The 16,074-nt window shown below is 41.7% G+C and overlaps 1 protein-coding gene across 2 annotated transcripts in view; it reads left to right on the top strand.

The window, feature by feature from the left end:
* Positions 1-16,074, top strand: part of ARHGEF28 (Rho guanine nucleotide exchange factor 28) — a 305,207-nt gene that overhangs the window by 69,321 nt on the left and 219,812 nt on the right. For both annotated transcript variants that reach the window (XM_089686171.1, XM_089686174.1), the window contains exon 2: positions 9,172-9,215. In XM_089686171.1, the coding sequence (XP_089542297.1) occupies positions 9,180-9,215 (36 nt within the window). In that variant the 5' untranslated portion in view covers positions 9,172-9,179. The remainder of the gene's footprint in view (positions 1-9,171; positions 9,216-16,074) is intronic.

The following is a 16,074-nucleotide window of genomic DNA, read 5'->3' as shown; positions in this document are numbered from 1 at the left end:
TTTTTTTAACGCAGAAAACTTGCGTTCAGCAGTTGATTTTATCAGCTTTTCAAAGCAAAATGCTTGTAAATGCGGCTAAACGTGGCAAATCACGTTTATAAGCATTTGCGGTTGAAATTGTTTTTTAACTCTCCCAGTTCCTGATGCTGTCCAGAGTATTTCTTTCATCATGAAAAATGCATGCAAAGCGTTTTCAGAGTACTCAGATGGACAAAACACTGGACACAGGATGTTCCTACCAAGCTTGTTACACATTGGAATGACCAATTCACACCTCAGACCTCTCCCACTCTTACCAACAAAAGATATGTTAATGACCATTCACACCTAAAATTTCTTATGAAGACCCCCTGCCAGGTGACCTTAATGACTCCCTCCACCAGACACCTTTCCCACCCTTGGAAACAAAAGAAATGTTAATGAGCAACTCACACCTAAGCTAATCTCAACACATGCTGTGGTCTCTGCTTCTACTCTCTGTGATTCTCTGAATCAGTCTGAAATAGTTAATAATTTACCACTTTTCAGTGCATTCTGGGCATTTGGGAGGTTCTCCTGTGCTTATTTTTAAAGAACGCTTCTAAACGCAAACGCGCATAAACGTGTTATGCAAACACGGCTAAACAGACATTTTTTAACCTACGTTTTCCAGCAGTCAGTTTCCATCGTTCAGAAGTGTCCCGTGTACATGGGGCCTTAGGGTACCTCATACATAAGAGATAACCGTTTTTAGTTTGATCAGGTAACAATATTAGTCTGTAGGTGCCCCTCAAGTCCACTGCTATGCGCTTGCATTTCTTCTCATTTTTAAAGATGTGCCCCAAGGTAAAAGGTTTAATAGATTATATTTATCGTGCTGCCATAAGAAACCATAGAAAGGTTACGTTGTGTAATCGGTCACACATGACTGGGATGACCCCCCCATCACAATGTTAATGACTGTTTTATTTGTGTCGTTGAATTAATAGGGCAGAGTTTACTCCCAGTAGTTTGAAGGACTGAAGAGAAGGATCAGTTCCGTGTGTTTGTGTTCCAGGAAGTATTATCGTGACCTGGCACAGACCAAAAAGTTTTGTTGATAGAAAAATAGAACTACATGTAAAAACAACTCTGCCACTTCACTGACTGACGTTCTCACAAGGTCGTACGCTGAAATAAGCTTTGTAGAGACTTTGTATTGTGTCTGGTGCCCAGGGAGGAATGAACAGATGGGTGGCACTTGTGAAAATACTATACTTCCAATCAGTTTTATTATACTTTTGTGCCATTGCTTTATTAGTAATATTCTAGGTTATTCTTGTGACGTTTAGTCTCATTTTTTCAGTTTTTTTTTTTTTTAGTTTCAAAACTTTTTTGAAGACATTTGGCCTCTGCAGTGTGGGCAGTGTGGTTTGCACAGATTGGTCATTTAGGCTATTTTCACACTGATCCGCTGCAAAAACGCATAGGTGTTTTTGCCACGCTTTCTGAGCGTTTTTTAAAGGACACTTCATTTAAAAACCACCAAAAACGCTTCTTAGAGGCGTTTTTCAGTTTTTTTTCCATTTATTTCAATGGGAAGAGGCATTTTTGGGGTGTTTTTTTTAACTCCCCAGACATGCCCCAAACATGCTGCAGGCAGGAGTTTTTACACACCATAAGCGCAACGCGTCAGTGTGAAAACATACATAGATATACATTCACATACGTAGGGAAGCATTTTTCTTGAGCTTTTCATGTACTTTTTTTTTTTTAACACAAACGCTTCAAAAACTCCTCAGTGTGAAAGTAGCCTTAGTGATGACTCCCAAGGGAGCCACTGGAAATAATTTTGTTCTCCTACCTTCCCTGTATCTGGACCAGTCAGCTCACTAACAATTCTGGCAAAAACTAAGCTCCAGTTTTCAAGTTCTTTTTACTTAATTTATTGTTGGCACTCAAATGCAGAAGGGGTTAAGGCCCGGTTCACACTAGTCTGTGTAGAAAAACAGTGTTTTACCACCAGGGCAGCTGTCAGTGTGAGCTGCTGCAGAGAGCACTGGACGGCACGTTTCAGCAATGCTTACTTTCTTTTCTTTTTTTTTTTTTTTTGTACTGTTTTTGAAGTGTCATATTTTCTTTATGAGGGTGCACGTTATTGGGGCCTGCCCTAATGTGGTGGAGGAGAGGATCTGTGGATCTGTCTACCAAGCCCAGGGAAGAGGGCGGCGCTCTTCGGGGGCCCCCCTCCCCCAGCAAGTACTTAGTGAACCAGCTTCGATAGGTCCGTAATGAGTTGGGGTCCACCTGGCTTTGGCCTAGGTAGACCATAGAGTACCATTCCCCTATCCAGAGCCTTGCACATGGGGGGGTACAGGGTTAGAGGCCTTTCCTCTTTGGAGGTTTAACCATTACTGTACCCTCGTACATCTTTTTGTGTGATTTCACAGTCCACTTTTTTTTGTTCACAGGGGTTCAAAAACCAGCATACTGCACCACTTCATTTGTGTCTTTTAACAGCGGTACAGTATATTGTGCTGCAGGTTGGTGATATATGATGCCATCCAATGAGCTGTGGAAAAATGCAGATATGCAGAATTTTCCTGTACTGCACATCACACCAGCATTTTGGTGTAAACAGGGCACATAGAAAATATTTTTTTTAAATATAATCTTATGTTTTTATGCTTATGTTTTGAAGAACACAGATTTATTAGGACTGTGCACAGCAGCATTGCATTTTTCACATCGTTTTCACATGGTTTATGCACATGTTTTGTGATTTATTATCATTCAATATTTATTGTTTACACATTGGGTCACGGTTGCTTATGTGATATATATATTTTTTGTCCACCTATTTTTATTGCTCACCAATTGCATCACCAGTTTATTTTCCATTCATTTGCACTTTTTTGTCACTTTTAATATCATATATTTATCTATTATTTATAAGTTTTTTTGGGTAGCGTAATATTTAATTTTCCAGTTGGGAAAAGGAACTCTTCCAATCTGAGAGACCTGGAGAAGTTAGCAAAAAAATAATGGTCTAATATTCCAGCAGAGAGGTATAAGAAACTCATTGATGGTTACAGGAAGCAATTGATTTCAGTTATTTTTTCCAAGGGGTGTGCTACGAAATATTAAATTGAGGGCGCTAATAATTTGGTCCAGCCCCATTTTTAGGTTTATCGTGGAATGTGTCAGATTTGGCTTTTTGTTTGTTCACTGTTTTTGTGGCATACCAATACAAACAAAAGAAATAAACATGAGGATGCCTAAACATTTGCAATTGCAGCAATTTTCTGGACGAAGTGGGGCATTATCTGATGAAAAATGCAGGGGTGCCAATATTTTTGCCCATAACTGTACTGTACCTCCAAAAATAATGCTGATAGACACCCAGATAATCCTGTAATCTTTTGAGTTGCAGTACAGTGTCTGCAACAAATTTGTGTACCTCTCAGAGACAGGAACATGAATTTATCAGAGGCATGGCAGGGGGCAGCACTGACGTCAGTGTTTCCATACCGTGGACACTGCTTACAACCAACTGACCGCCATCCTGTTTCAGTGTGAATGCAGGACAAATGTTGATACCTAATCTAACATGTTTTACAATATCTACCACTACTATAATTTAGTGTCTTTAGTTCAGAGGTGTCCTTTATGGTACTATATACACTCTGATTGAAGAGAACGATTACTTGGCACTTTTCTCATCAGCGCGTGTTGCAATTACATGGCTTGATGCAGCACTCTGAAAGACAACCATGTCACAGTCCCATGTCTCAGCTAAATATGACATTCCAGAGCTATGATGGAATGAAAACAAGCGTGTCTTGTTCTTTCATACTGCGGTTACATAAACACCTGGGGCTGCTAATTGTTTTCGTGACACTGTGAGATATTCCAGCATCTGTACTGGTCCTCCATGGGCATATGTGTTGAAGCTGGATTCCAGGTATCATTTTGCTTTATTACATTGGTCCAGCTTGTACAGTATGTGCTACACATGGCTGATCCCTGTGGAAGCCAGAGACCTGTAGTAGACACCACGTCTACAGTGATCTCCACTAACTGTCAGGATCCTTGCTGAGCAACTGCCCTGCTGTATAGTGAAAAGTGATGGGCTGAACACCCCCCGTTCGGTTAGCGGTCGAACAGTTGACCATGAACTGCGAACAGCAGTAACAATTCACGAACAATTCACTCTGAGTATGTGGTAAGATACCGCACAGCTACTAAAAACATTCTTTAATGTTTCAGGCTGTCAGCAGGGAACCCCGCTGACAGCTGGATGTAAAAAGAATTGCCGGCATTGCCCAGCAATTAAACATAAAAAAAAAAAGTGTGGTTCCCCACCCATGCAGCCTGGCAGGTCAGGAAATGGGGGGGGGGGGGGGGGGAGACGGACGAGCACTTCCCCCTCCTGAACCATACCAGGCCACATGCCCTCAACATGGGGGGGTGCTTTGAGGCAGGGGGGCTCCCACCCAAAAGCACCTTTTCCCCATGTTGATGGGGACAAGGACCTCTTCCCCACAACCGTGGCCGGTGGTTGTGGGGGTCTGCGGGCGGGGGGCTTATCAGAATCTGGAAGCCCCCTTTAACAAGATCTGACCCCGCCCCCCCCCCCCAATGTGAATGAGTATGGGGTACATGGTACCACTACTCATTCACACACAAAAAAAACTGTAGTGTAAAAAATGACAGTAGACAATCTTTGACAAGTCCTTTATTAAATGTCCCCTGAAGTAGAGCCAACGTCAATCACAATGTCCGCTACCACCGCCGACCCAAAAAAGAAAAAAAAATCTCTCCACTCTTGATGCTGGCTCCTGCTGTCTTGACAGCAGTGCAATGAAGCCAGTGCTTAAATACTGTGATGCCGTCACAAGGGGGCGGGGGTGACATCATCATGCACTGTGATTGGCCAAAGCAGTGCACCTGACCTGTGGTTGGGTGCATTGCTTTGGTCAATCACAGTGCACTGTACGGGCAGCACAGTGGCTAAATGATTAGCTCTTCCGCCTGACAGTACTAGAGTAGTTAGTTTGAATCCCAACCATGGCACCACTTGCCTGGAGTTTACATGTTCTCCCTGTGCCTGCGTGGGTTTCCTCTGGGTACTCTGGTTTCCTCCCACACTCCAAAGACATGCTGGTAGGTTAATTGGATCCTGCCTAAATTGGTCCTAGTATGTGTATGTATGAATGTAAGTTAGGGACTTTAGATTGTACGCCCCTTGAGGGTTAGGGACTGATGTGAATGTACAATATATAAGTAAAGCGCTGCGTAAATTGATGGCATGTATAAGTACCTGTAATAAATTAAATAAATTGTGGGGCGCAGCGGGCGAACAGCCTACTGAATGCCCTTACCATTTGTGTGTTTGCCGAACACACGAGCGGCCGATGTTCGGGTGAAACTTAAGTTCCACTCGGACATCATGCCCAGCACTAATAGTAACCACTGGGGCGTCACTGTCTTGGCATGGGCGACATTCAAAGAACATATTCACTGCATTTTTCTCAATGAATACAAGGTGTTCTCTAATGGCCAAGGTGGTGATTGTGATATTACCCACCTCCACCTCGTCCAATAAGAGAATACATTGTATTAACAGTGAAAATACAGTGAAAGTGTTCTTTGAATGGCGCCCATGCCAAGCCAGCAAACTCTGTAGTAGGGAAGCTGCTTGGCATGGGACCTGGAAGCTAATGGCAATCACTAGTAGCTGTTCCTTCTACAATGATTTCCGGCTTCTACAGGGATGATACATACATCCATTGGTTCAAGCTGGACCAATATAACTGCAAAAACAAAAAAAAAAAAACCTAAACTTCAGCTTTAATTTCCTTATTATTGACCTTTCCTGCATTTAACTCCTGAACAGTTATTAAAACCCACATTCACATTGTTTTCATGAGTACCACACACTCCTCATGTTCTTCATTAGTTTGCTTACTTTACTTTACTATGATGTGCCCTGGTCTCATTATTTTAGATTGTACTGGTCTGTATCCATAGAGGCACCTTATGCGGGCCATAGATTAGATTAAAAACGACCGAAAATCGGCCGAAAAAAAACGGCCGATTTTCGGATCGTTAGTGTGGTAATCGGTCGAACGTTTTTTGTGATTTTTTTGACCTTTTTAGATTATCGGTACTGCTGGAAAATAATTGGCCAAATTTGTCGCTCTGCCAATTTTCACGGCAATGATGGACAAATTTGCTGATTTTTTCGATATTTAAAAATGCGCATGAGCAGTGACATGAAAGAAGAAGGAAAAGAAGAAAAGGAAAAAAATAGAATATGAATGAAAAGAAGAAACAGAATATGAAGAATACGAATAAAAAGAAGAAATATAATATTGGACTGAAATTCTTTTTTTTTCTTCTTCATATTCTATTTGACATTGAAAAGTATAGCAACATCGTATCTATTTGTATCCGAATAGAAACATCTGTATCTGAAATGGATACAAATCGATACAATGTTGCAACTTTTTCTTCTTCTGCATATTCTATTCTTTTTATTCGTATTCTATTTCTTCTTCTGCTTCATATTCTGTTTCCTCTTCTTCATATTCTGTTTCTTCTTCTTCATATTCTATTTCTTCTTCTGCATATTCTATTTCTTCTACTGCATATATTCTATACAATTGCCGGCCGTAGACGGGATGAAAATCAGCTGACCTTCTTTTTACCAATAGTGGTAATGTCGGCTGATTGAACGACCGATTTTTCGTTTTTTAAAAAAAAAGGCCGGTTTTCTCCCCGTCTATGGCCTGCATATATCTAACTGGTCTCAATATTATGCATAGTTCAGTTCAAGGCAGCCTGCAGAGAGAAGCAGAGCGTACAGGGAAGCTTGAAGGCCCATTTGTATGCCTGCACTTGATCACACAACACCTGAATCATATTAGGAATTGAGATTCTAAGGGCTGATGCACCCAGTTGCACGGTTTTCTTTCAAATATCTTTTCTAAGAATTTTTGTTCGAATTTCGCACCATTAGTGGGCCACAGCAATGGCCGATTTTCGAGCAACCGTTGTATTTGAGTGATCGAGCATATTGAAACTTTTTTGAAAAACAAATTAATTTCTAATCAATGATGGGAGAATGGTATGAAAAATGTAATTGAAAAATAAATAAGCATGAGCTGTGATCTGGAGAGGAAAGAAAATTCTTGGCCACGAAAATTATTTTCTGTAGGAACACGAGGTGAAATTAAAGGCTTGGTTGGTCGAATTTCGAAATCAATGGTGGAACCATCGGATTACCAAACACACAAAATTTCAGATTTTCTAAAGGAAATTAGTTCGGAATTCGACCCATGTATGGCCTGCATTACTTGTGTTGGTGCACACTAAGGCAACCCACCTGTGCTGCATCGTGTTGAAATGCACAACCACGCATTGCGTTCCCGAAAAAGGACTGGGTGCAGCTTTGGCTGAGAATAGGTGTGTTGGCAGCCCATAAATTAATGTTCTTAGAGTAGGCCTTAAAGTCATAGTAGTTTAGTAGTGTGTGTGTGTGTATGTATGTGTATATATGTATATATATATATCACTGTAGGAAGCATTTATGACTTGTTTTGCATTGGTAAATATTTGCAATGTGTGGAAGGTAGGTGAAGAGCGTTTTGAAACTCCTAAATTTAGCAGATGTCTTCCCTGCCTTCTATTCTAGCTACTCAAACACAGATCTTTTCTGATCCGCAGTTTAACTAGCTTTGGATCTGGATTTTTGAAAGCTAGGAATCCAGAAATGATCAGAACTGAGCACTTCAGGGTTCCCACTTTGCAGAGGAGATTACAGAACAGATATTAATAATAAAGTGCTTGTGAGATTACAGAACAGATGTTCCTCGACCTTTTGCTCACCATCCTGACAATGTTTTTTGTGGTTTGGGGGTTCCAAGGGAAGTGAGAGACTGTTGCTTTCTTGTCTCTAAAGCATCATTCATATGGGTGTACCAATCCATAAACCCATGCGAATGGGCCATCTTCACCCACCCATGTTCTATGCAGACCTGTGCAAGAAACCTGTTCAAATCGCTGACAGGTGGCTGGCTACACTGGAGTCCAATGCAGTCTATTTGCGTCCTAATCTAAGCATCAGACGCACACAGACGTAGACATCCACGATGTGTGTGGAGATCCATGCAGATGGATAGCTGTCATTGATTTGAACAAATATGGAACATCCTCTGCTCTTCTACAAGGTGAAGGCCTTAAAGTAAACCAACAGTTTTATTTAGAAACAGTGAATCCTTCCCACTGGAGGTCCATACAACAATAAGTCCTCATGCACACTGGACATTTTTACAGCTGCTGCTTTTGGCATTTTTTTCTACAGCCAGTAAACTCCCCAGCATGTTATCCTATGTGTCCATGCACACAGACTGTAATCAACATTTTTTGGCTGGAAAAACCCCCCGGAACTAGTGGGTTTCTAGAGGAGTTTTTTAGCTGTAAAAACGCTCTGATGAAAAACGTGGCAAACCGGTGTTTTTTTCGCAAAAATGTTTTTATTAAAAACGCTTAAAAAAACCCAAATGCGGAAAAACGCAGCAAACCGCTAATGCAAAAAGCGCAGACAAACTCATGTTTCTAATGATGACAAACGCGGCAATCTGGAGATTTTTGTGCAAACTTTTTTTGTTCAACGCGATAAAAAAACGCAAATGCAAAAAAACACGGCAAAACACTGCTAACCGCTAATGCAAAAGACGCAGACAAACTCATGTTTTTAACGTGACTTTACCAGCGTTATTAAAACTCCCAGTGTGCATTAAGCGTAAAACGCAGCCAGAGGTTCTAATCCTTCCCCATTCTATCCAAAACGCACACAAAAAAGTACTGAATGATATGTTATACTGTAAAGGTTTCCTTTAATGCATAAAGAACAGGGCGTTCTTTTATAGCAGCCACATGCGTGACACCCAGGAAGCTTCGCCATGTGTGCTGTGTGCAGCAGATGGAGATTAGCCGTGGCCCGGAGAGGTACACACCTGTGCTTTGAATAGGTTGTTTGGGTGCAGTGTTTGAGGAAGAGGAAAAATGTAACAGATCCACCTGGCCTATTGTTGTTCGCTGTACACAAATCAAAACCGACAACCTTATTTGAATACACCGGCTTGGCTTTTTTTTATGGTAACACGATCGTTTTATGACCCTTTATTCTCATGTTTTTCTCTACAGTTACAGTGATGATGGAGCTCAGCCTCACAAAAGTGCCTCTTTATGTAAGTACATATTATTTCTATTCTTTTTTTATATAAATATCTTAATGCTCTTCATGAAATTCAAATTGTGAATACATGATATTTAGCAAAATGCATGGTGCCGATAGGTGAACAAGGTGACGTATTGAAACACGGGATTTTGCTCTCCTGCAAAAAATGCTAGTTGCCTGATTGCTAGGCCTTGTTAACCCCGTGTGAGGGCCGTGTTTACCTATATGGGGGCATCACAGGTTTTCTGTTCATCCCCGTGCAGACAGTCCTATTGATGTCTGTTGGGATGCAGCGGCTGCACGGACACAACTGCTGCTCACAATGTGGGTGCATGGCCCTAAATGCAGAGAATGTCATTCCAGGGCTGTGCACCCACACGGATGTCAGATCGGGAGCAGTTGTTGTGTCTCTGCAGCTGCTGTGTCCCACTAGACATCAATGGGAATACCTGCACCAGGATGCATTGAACACCTGTGTGCGTAAACACCGTCCTTGCATGGGGTATGCATAGATAAGTCCTGTGTGATGAGGCCTTAGGGCACACGTGTGTAAAGCTGTGTGTTTATGTGACCAGGAGATGCCTGGGAGGGACTGTTGTCTACGTACAGCCTCCTGTACATATCAGTGATAGAGCTGCGGCTGTACGCGTGTCATCGCACATCCAAGCATTTGCATGTGTACAGGTAAGGAGGAGCAAGCCAATAACAATGCAAACTCTTGGATGTGCGCTGACAGCACCCTTGTTTTGTTTACTGAGCTGCAGGGTAGAGAATGACCCAATCCACAGCTGACTGCACTAGAAAATGGCGCACTGTGGGAGTTTGAGAGATGAATTTGGAGGAGGCCCGAGCTACGTAAACAAACGCTGTCTTCATGCTATACAGCTCCCTGCTCCTGTGTGAATGAGCCCTTTTGCTGATTTACAGACTTTTAGTTCTTTGAGGCATGCAAAAAAATTTGCAGATCAGAAAAGTCTGAAGTTCTTATGTACATACTTGTTTTTGGGTCAGTGTGACTAAAGAGCTCATTCACACTCTGAACGCATCGCTGTTGGAGTACACTAGAAGACTCAGTGCCAGTACGCCTATCCCAGTGCTTTGCAACACTGTTATGAAATAGAATGAGGGACATTTCAGTACAGTTCTATTAACCTCACCTTTGAGATGCGGTGGTTCACTTCACAGCCCACTGCTCTGAGAAAAATGCAGCTTGCAGCTTGCTCTGATGTAGAGATATCATTTTACCCCTGTACAAATAATCAGTAATACCTCATCTGGAATATGCATTTCAGTTTTGGGCACCAATTCACAAAAAGAACATTGGGGAACTGGAGAAAGTACAGAGAAGGGCAACCAAACTGATACGAGGCATGGAGGAGCTCAGCTATGAGGAAAGATTAGAGGAACTGAATTTATTCTCTCTTGAGAAGAGGAGATTAAGGGGGATATGATCAACATGTATAAATACATCAGTGGTTCATATAGTGAACTCGGTGTAGAGCTATTCACCCTGAGGTCATCACAGAGGACAAGGGGGCATTCTTTACAGTATGTCTGGAGGAAAAGAAATTTAATCTCCAAACACGGATAGGTTTCTTCACAGTAAGAACTGTGAAAATGTGGGATAGACTCCCTCAAGAGTTGGTTCTGGCCAGCTCAGTGGATTGCTTTAAAAAAGGCCTGGATTCTTTCTTAGATACACAGAATATAACTGGATACTAACATTTATAGGTAAAGTTGATCCAGGGAATATCCGATTGCCTCTCGGGGGATCAGGAATCAATTTTTTCCCCTGCAGGAGCAAATTGGATCATGCTTTGCTGGGGTTTTTTTTGCCTTCCTCTGGATCAACTGTGGGTATAGCATTATAACTTTTTTTTTTTTTTTTTTTTATGTTTAAACTGGATGGACATTTGTCTTTTTCAGCAAGACTATGTGACTATGATGTAAACTGACAGTATAGACAACAAGGCATTCTGTCTTTTATCTGCATTGGGGCTGGACTGGAAAAAGCTACAAGCCTACCCCCAATGCATTTAGTGTGAAGAGGACTTCAGAGTATGGAAACAAGCTGGTCAGTTTGACAGCCAAGGAACTAGTATCTTCAGAGGGAGAGGCAATAGTAGCCTCCATATTTCTATTTTGTCAGGTTGCTTGTAGGTCTTTTAAGGAATGTATACACAGATTTTTTTGGTGATTACTCCTGCCAGGACCTGAAGAAGGTGACAGCTGTTCTTGCTTCAGTGATCTCTTCATACACTGTCACTTTGCAACACTTTAGCCTAGCGTACACTTATGGCTGAGGCGAGAAAAGTAATTTAATCCCCCCACCCCTTTAACCCAGAAAAGTGGCCAGAGGGGGTTATACACATGGCACAGCAAAAATGATACCACTGTGGCATTCAGTGGGCAGTACCACCACTGAATGTGACCCATTCAGGTGAATTGGGCTGCACTGCCCTACAATGCACATGGTTGTGGCACAGTGGTTTGGGCTTAAAGGGTTGAAGGGCTTAAAAGCATGGTGAGGAGGCAACCTATTGCCTTCCAGCCCCCTGTAAAACACCCTTTGTAAAGGGTTAGATGCACAGTTTAGTGAAGCAATATAAAATGTATTAAGTATTTTTTTTTTTTTTTTTTTTTTCAAGCCCACAGTGTGATGTGCAAGACCGACTCTAACACCCTTTTTTTTAAAAAAAAAATGTATTTCTTTTCAAGCCCGCAATGTGATGGGCAAGACCAACTCTAAAACCAACTTTTTTAAAATTGTATTTATTTTCAAGCCCGCAACGTGATGGGCACAAATGAACATCAAAGTAAACCAAAAATGCCTGTAAAACACACACAAAAAAGTGTATATCAAATGGTCCCCTTCTGAAGAGGAAAGACCTCTCCCTGACCCCTCTCAGGTGCAAAAGGCCCAGTGGACCCCACTCCTCATGATGAGCCAAAGCCGACTGGCTGGGAGGCTCTCCCGTCCAAGGCAGGGGAGGAAGGAATCTGATGGCCACAAATCCTTCCCCTAGACTTCAGGGTACACCTGAAGACTCACACGCTACAATCCAAAGTGAAAGGTGACGTACATGAAGAAAAAATAAAGTGACAATGTGCAAGATCTTGCTAATTGCTAGATGTTGTGGCTTTGCAAGTGTTTCATGCATCCTTGTGCCGGCAGTCTCATTGATGTAAATTGGGACGTGGCGGCCACACAGACACAGCCACTGCTACCAATTTGACATCCATGTAGGTGCACAGCTTTGAATGCAAGCAGTGTGTGTTTGAGACAGTGCACCTGCATGGATATGAAATTGGAAGCAGCAGCTGTGTCTGTGTGGCCGCCATGTTCCAATTGACATCAGTGGGAATGCCTGTACGGTGATGCACGAAAAATTTTTGAATCCCACTCTACTGGAATCTCACACACCGGTCTGTATTCACAAATGTCCCTAGATAGTTGGATGTCTCCTTCCAATATCAGCCAGACTATTCTCCTGTGAACTCTTCAGGCCAGATCCCCAAAAGGCAATCCCTCAGTCAGCTTCAGTAAAGTTCAGTAGATTAGGCACCCCAACTAGCGTAGCTGGGACCTTGGTGAGCAAATGAAGAAACACAGCTGGACTGCCCAGAAAGGCAAAAGCCCTTCAGGCTGGGATCTACTCCTCTGGGACAAAAGCCCCTCTGCTCCAGGCTTCAAACTATGTATGTTCCCTCTCAGCCACATTCTGGGTTGGGACCACATAAACATTCAGACTGGAGATATAACTCTCCCAGTCCACTACTTTCCAGAACTATCTAGAAGGCAGGGCTAAGCAGCCAAACCCACAGCCTGTGCAACTCGGAGCAAGCTAGAGTAATTACAAGCAGCTCCACTGATTACAGGTGAGCTAAAGAGCTAAATTTACTTGGCCTAGCTCCTATCTCGGAGGGTACTACATATGAAAAAAGAGAAAATCCACTCCTGGAATTCTTTAAAAAGCAGTATTTTATATTTGGAGGACATTTAGGAAATCACAATATTTACAGCATAGCTTTTGTAGTAATTACGTGTTCAATACTTTTGTTTTCATGAAACCACAGTTTTCTTTTAATATAGTTAATAGTTTTAGTGCAGGTGCAAGCATGAGAGCATTTTTATACCTGTAGGAGGGCATTTATCTTCTTACTGCTGTAGGAAAATACAAAAGCATTCATAAAAGACAAAAGACCAATACAGGGAATTGCTGTGACCCGGGAAGGTCCCAGTCATGCCATTTCTTTCCCATTGGAAACGTTATTCAGGTTCCTGCTTTCTAAGGTTTCATGTAATTGGTCAAAGAAATGATTGCTGTCACAACTTACTAAATGGTTTTTTCAATGAATACAAATTGCACAGAGAGCATTTGAAGTGTTCAAAAGGGTTCACCCGAGACCTTCAACTCATCAACTCTATTGAGAGAAACTCTCAGCATTGCACTGAAACTCACGATGACATTTTTTTTTTAGGTTAAAACAATACCTGAAGGCAATTTGTTTTAGTTTTGAATAGAATGGAGAGGGATAAGAACACCTGTCTTTTTTATTTTTATTGCTGCTTGTGCTCCTATAAGGAACTTCCCCCTCTATTTGTCCTGGTGACCATTCTTACCGAAAAGGGAAACCCCAAATTTTGGGCTCTCCCCAGAACAGGAATAGAGGGGAAAACTTCCAATGGGGACACTAGTCTTGGTGACCCCAGGACTTCCCCTCAGTTTAAAGGGATTTTCTCTCACTTCTGTTTCAGCTATGCAACAGGAAGTAAAGTGAATAATGGGACAGAGATGGCAAAGAAAATGACTGGGGTTATAACCCTCCTTTACTTCCTATCCATAAGGAAATAAAATTTTCCCTTCATGTGACCCATATACAAAAACTTGAAGCTCCGCTCAAAGCACTGCAAAACTTCCTCTGGCAGTCCAAAGTATAGATTTAAGGTGGGATTTAAGTGACTTTGAACGTGGCATGGTTGTTGATGCCAGGCGGGCTAGTTTGAGTATTTCAAAAACTGCTGATCTACTGGGATTTTCATGCACAACCATCTCTAGGGTTTACAAAGAAGGGTCTGAAAAAAGAAAATCTCCAGTGAGCGGCAGTTGTGTGGATGAAAATGCCTTGTTGATGTCAGAGGTCAGAGGAGAATGAGCAGACTGGTTGTTGCGACATTCAGATTGTAGGGTCAGAATTTGGTGTAAACAACATGAAAGCATGGATTCATCCTGCCTTGTATCAATGGTTCAGGCTGGTGGTGGTGGTGGTGTAATGGTGTGGAAGATATTTTTTTTGCACTAGCAAGGTGTACCTAATAAAGTGGCCGGTGAGTGTATATTAAGGGAATTGAGATGGTTATACCGGGATCATGGTTGAGGCTACAGCCATGTTTCTAGTATAATTTTTTACATTTGGCGATTCCCTTCATTGTAAAAGTAATCCGAACGGCTATACAGCCAGTGGATTACTTTTTTAAAAGCACCCCTGTCCCCCCCTGCTCACTCACAAAGGCAAACGCAGGCATTGGTCTCACTCGCATTTGTAAATGGCAATTGCACCACAGGTGTGATAGCACCACAAATGGCTTTTAAAGTGTCACCTAAGGATAATTTAATGTACAATACTTTGCCACCATTCCATGGGCGTGCACAATTTAAAATTGTGACATTTTTGGTATCTGTTTAGTGCATCTTCTTTTATATTTTACCAAATTTGGGTACTATATGTTGTTTCTGTTCATTAAAATGACTTAAAGTGTATTTTTCCCCAAAAAATTGCGTTTGAAATGCTGCTGTGCAAATACCATGTGACATAAAAAATTGCAACACCTACTGTTTTATTCTCTAGGACCTCTGCTTACAAAAATATAATGTTTGGGGTTCTAAGTAATTTTCTTGCACAAAAATTATTTTTACATGCATGACAGAAATGCCAGAATTGGCCCCGTAAGTGAGTGGTTAAACCTGCAGAGGGACCATTTTTTAATTCTTTCCAGACTTCTCTACCGCTTTAATGTCTTTATATGTCTATATATTTTGTAGAGCATAATAGAAAGGCCTATAAGTTAGTGGAGCATATACAATCTGAGTCAAGTCTTCAGTTAAGGGCTCAAATACATGGATAGGTGCAGAACTCCTCGGAAAAGGAAAATAAATGTTATAAAAAAAAAAGTAAATTTTTTTCTTTTCTTGCCCAAAAAGTAATAAAAACACTGAGGGAAAAAAACCCTGACTGTAGCTTTCATAATGCATGAAAGGGTTAAACTGAATGTAACAGTAGGGAAATATTTTGATAACAGCTGCAGCATAAGCACTTACTGACCGTTGAAACTACAGCTCCCAGCATGCCTGGGCTACAGCACACTTCACCTCCTTATGACCTTCCTCAACTCTTACATTCTTGTGTGGTTGGGGGATATTCTGACCAATCCAGCAGCACAGCACAGTTGCTGTCTAAATAAAGGTTGCAGTTAAGGGTTTTTAAAAACCCGAGGACCTTTAAGGGCTCATTAACCAGGGCATTTAAAATGCTTCATAATTAGTTATATAGTTGGTAAGGGAGTAAAGACACCAGTCCATCCAGTTCAATGTGTGTGTGTGTGTGTGTGTGTGTGTGTGTGTGTTCATGTCAAAAATAATTTCCCATATCCCTGCACACTCTGTTTGCTAAGATGCCCATCCAGTTTTTTTTTTTTTTTAAAACTATCAATACTTCCTGCTGACACCACCAACTGTGGAAGTGAGTTCCACATCCTTACCGCCCTGACAGTGACCCCCTATGCAGTTTAAGGTGAAATCTCTACTCCTCCAATTTCATTGAGTGGCCCTGTATCTTCTTACACTGCCTGAAACTGAATAGTTTATTCC

Source organism: Staurois parvus, unplaced genomic scaffold (assembly GCF_062004578.1).
Source record: "Staurois parvus isolate SC_StPar_1 unplaced genomic scaffold, SC_StPar_1.0 ptg000392l, whole genome shotgun sequence".
NCBI classification, from domain to species: Eukaryota; Metazoa; Chordata; class Amphibia; order Anura; family Ranidae; genus Staurois; species Staurois parvus.
The sequence above is the reverse complement of the archived record's forward strand: the minus strand, read 5'-3'. Positions and strand labels throughout refer to the sequence as shown.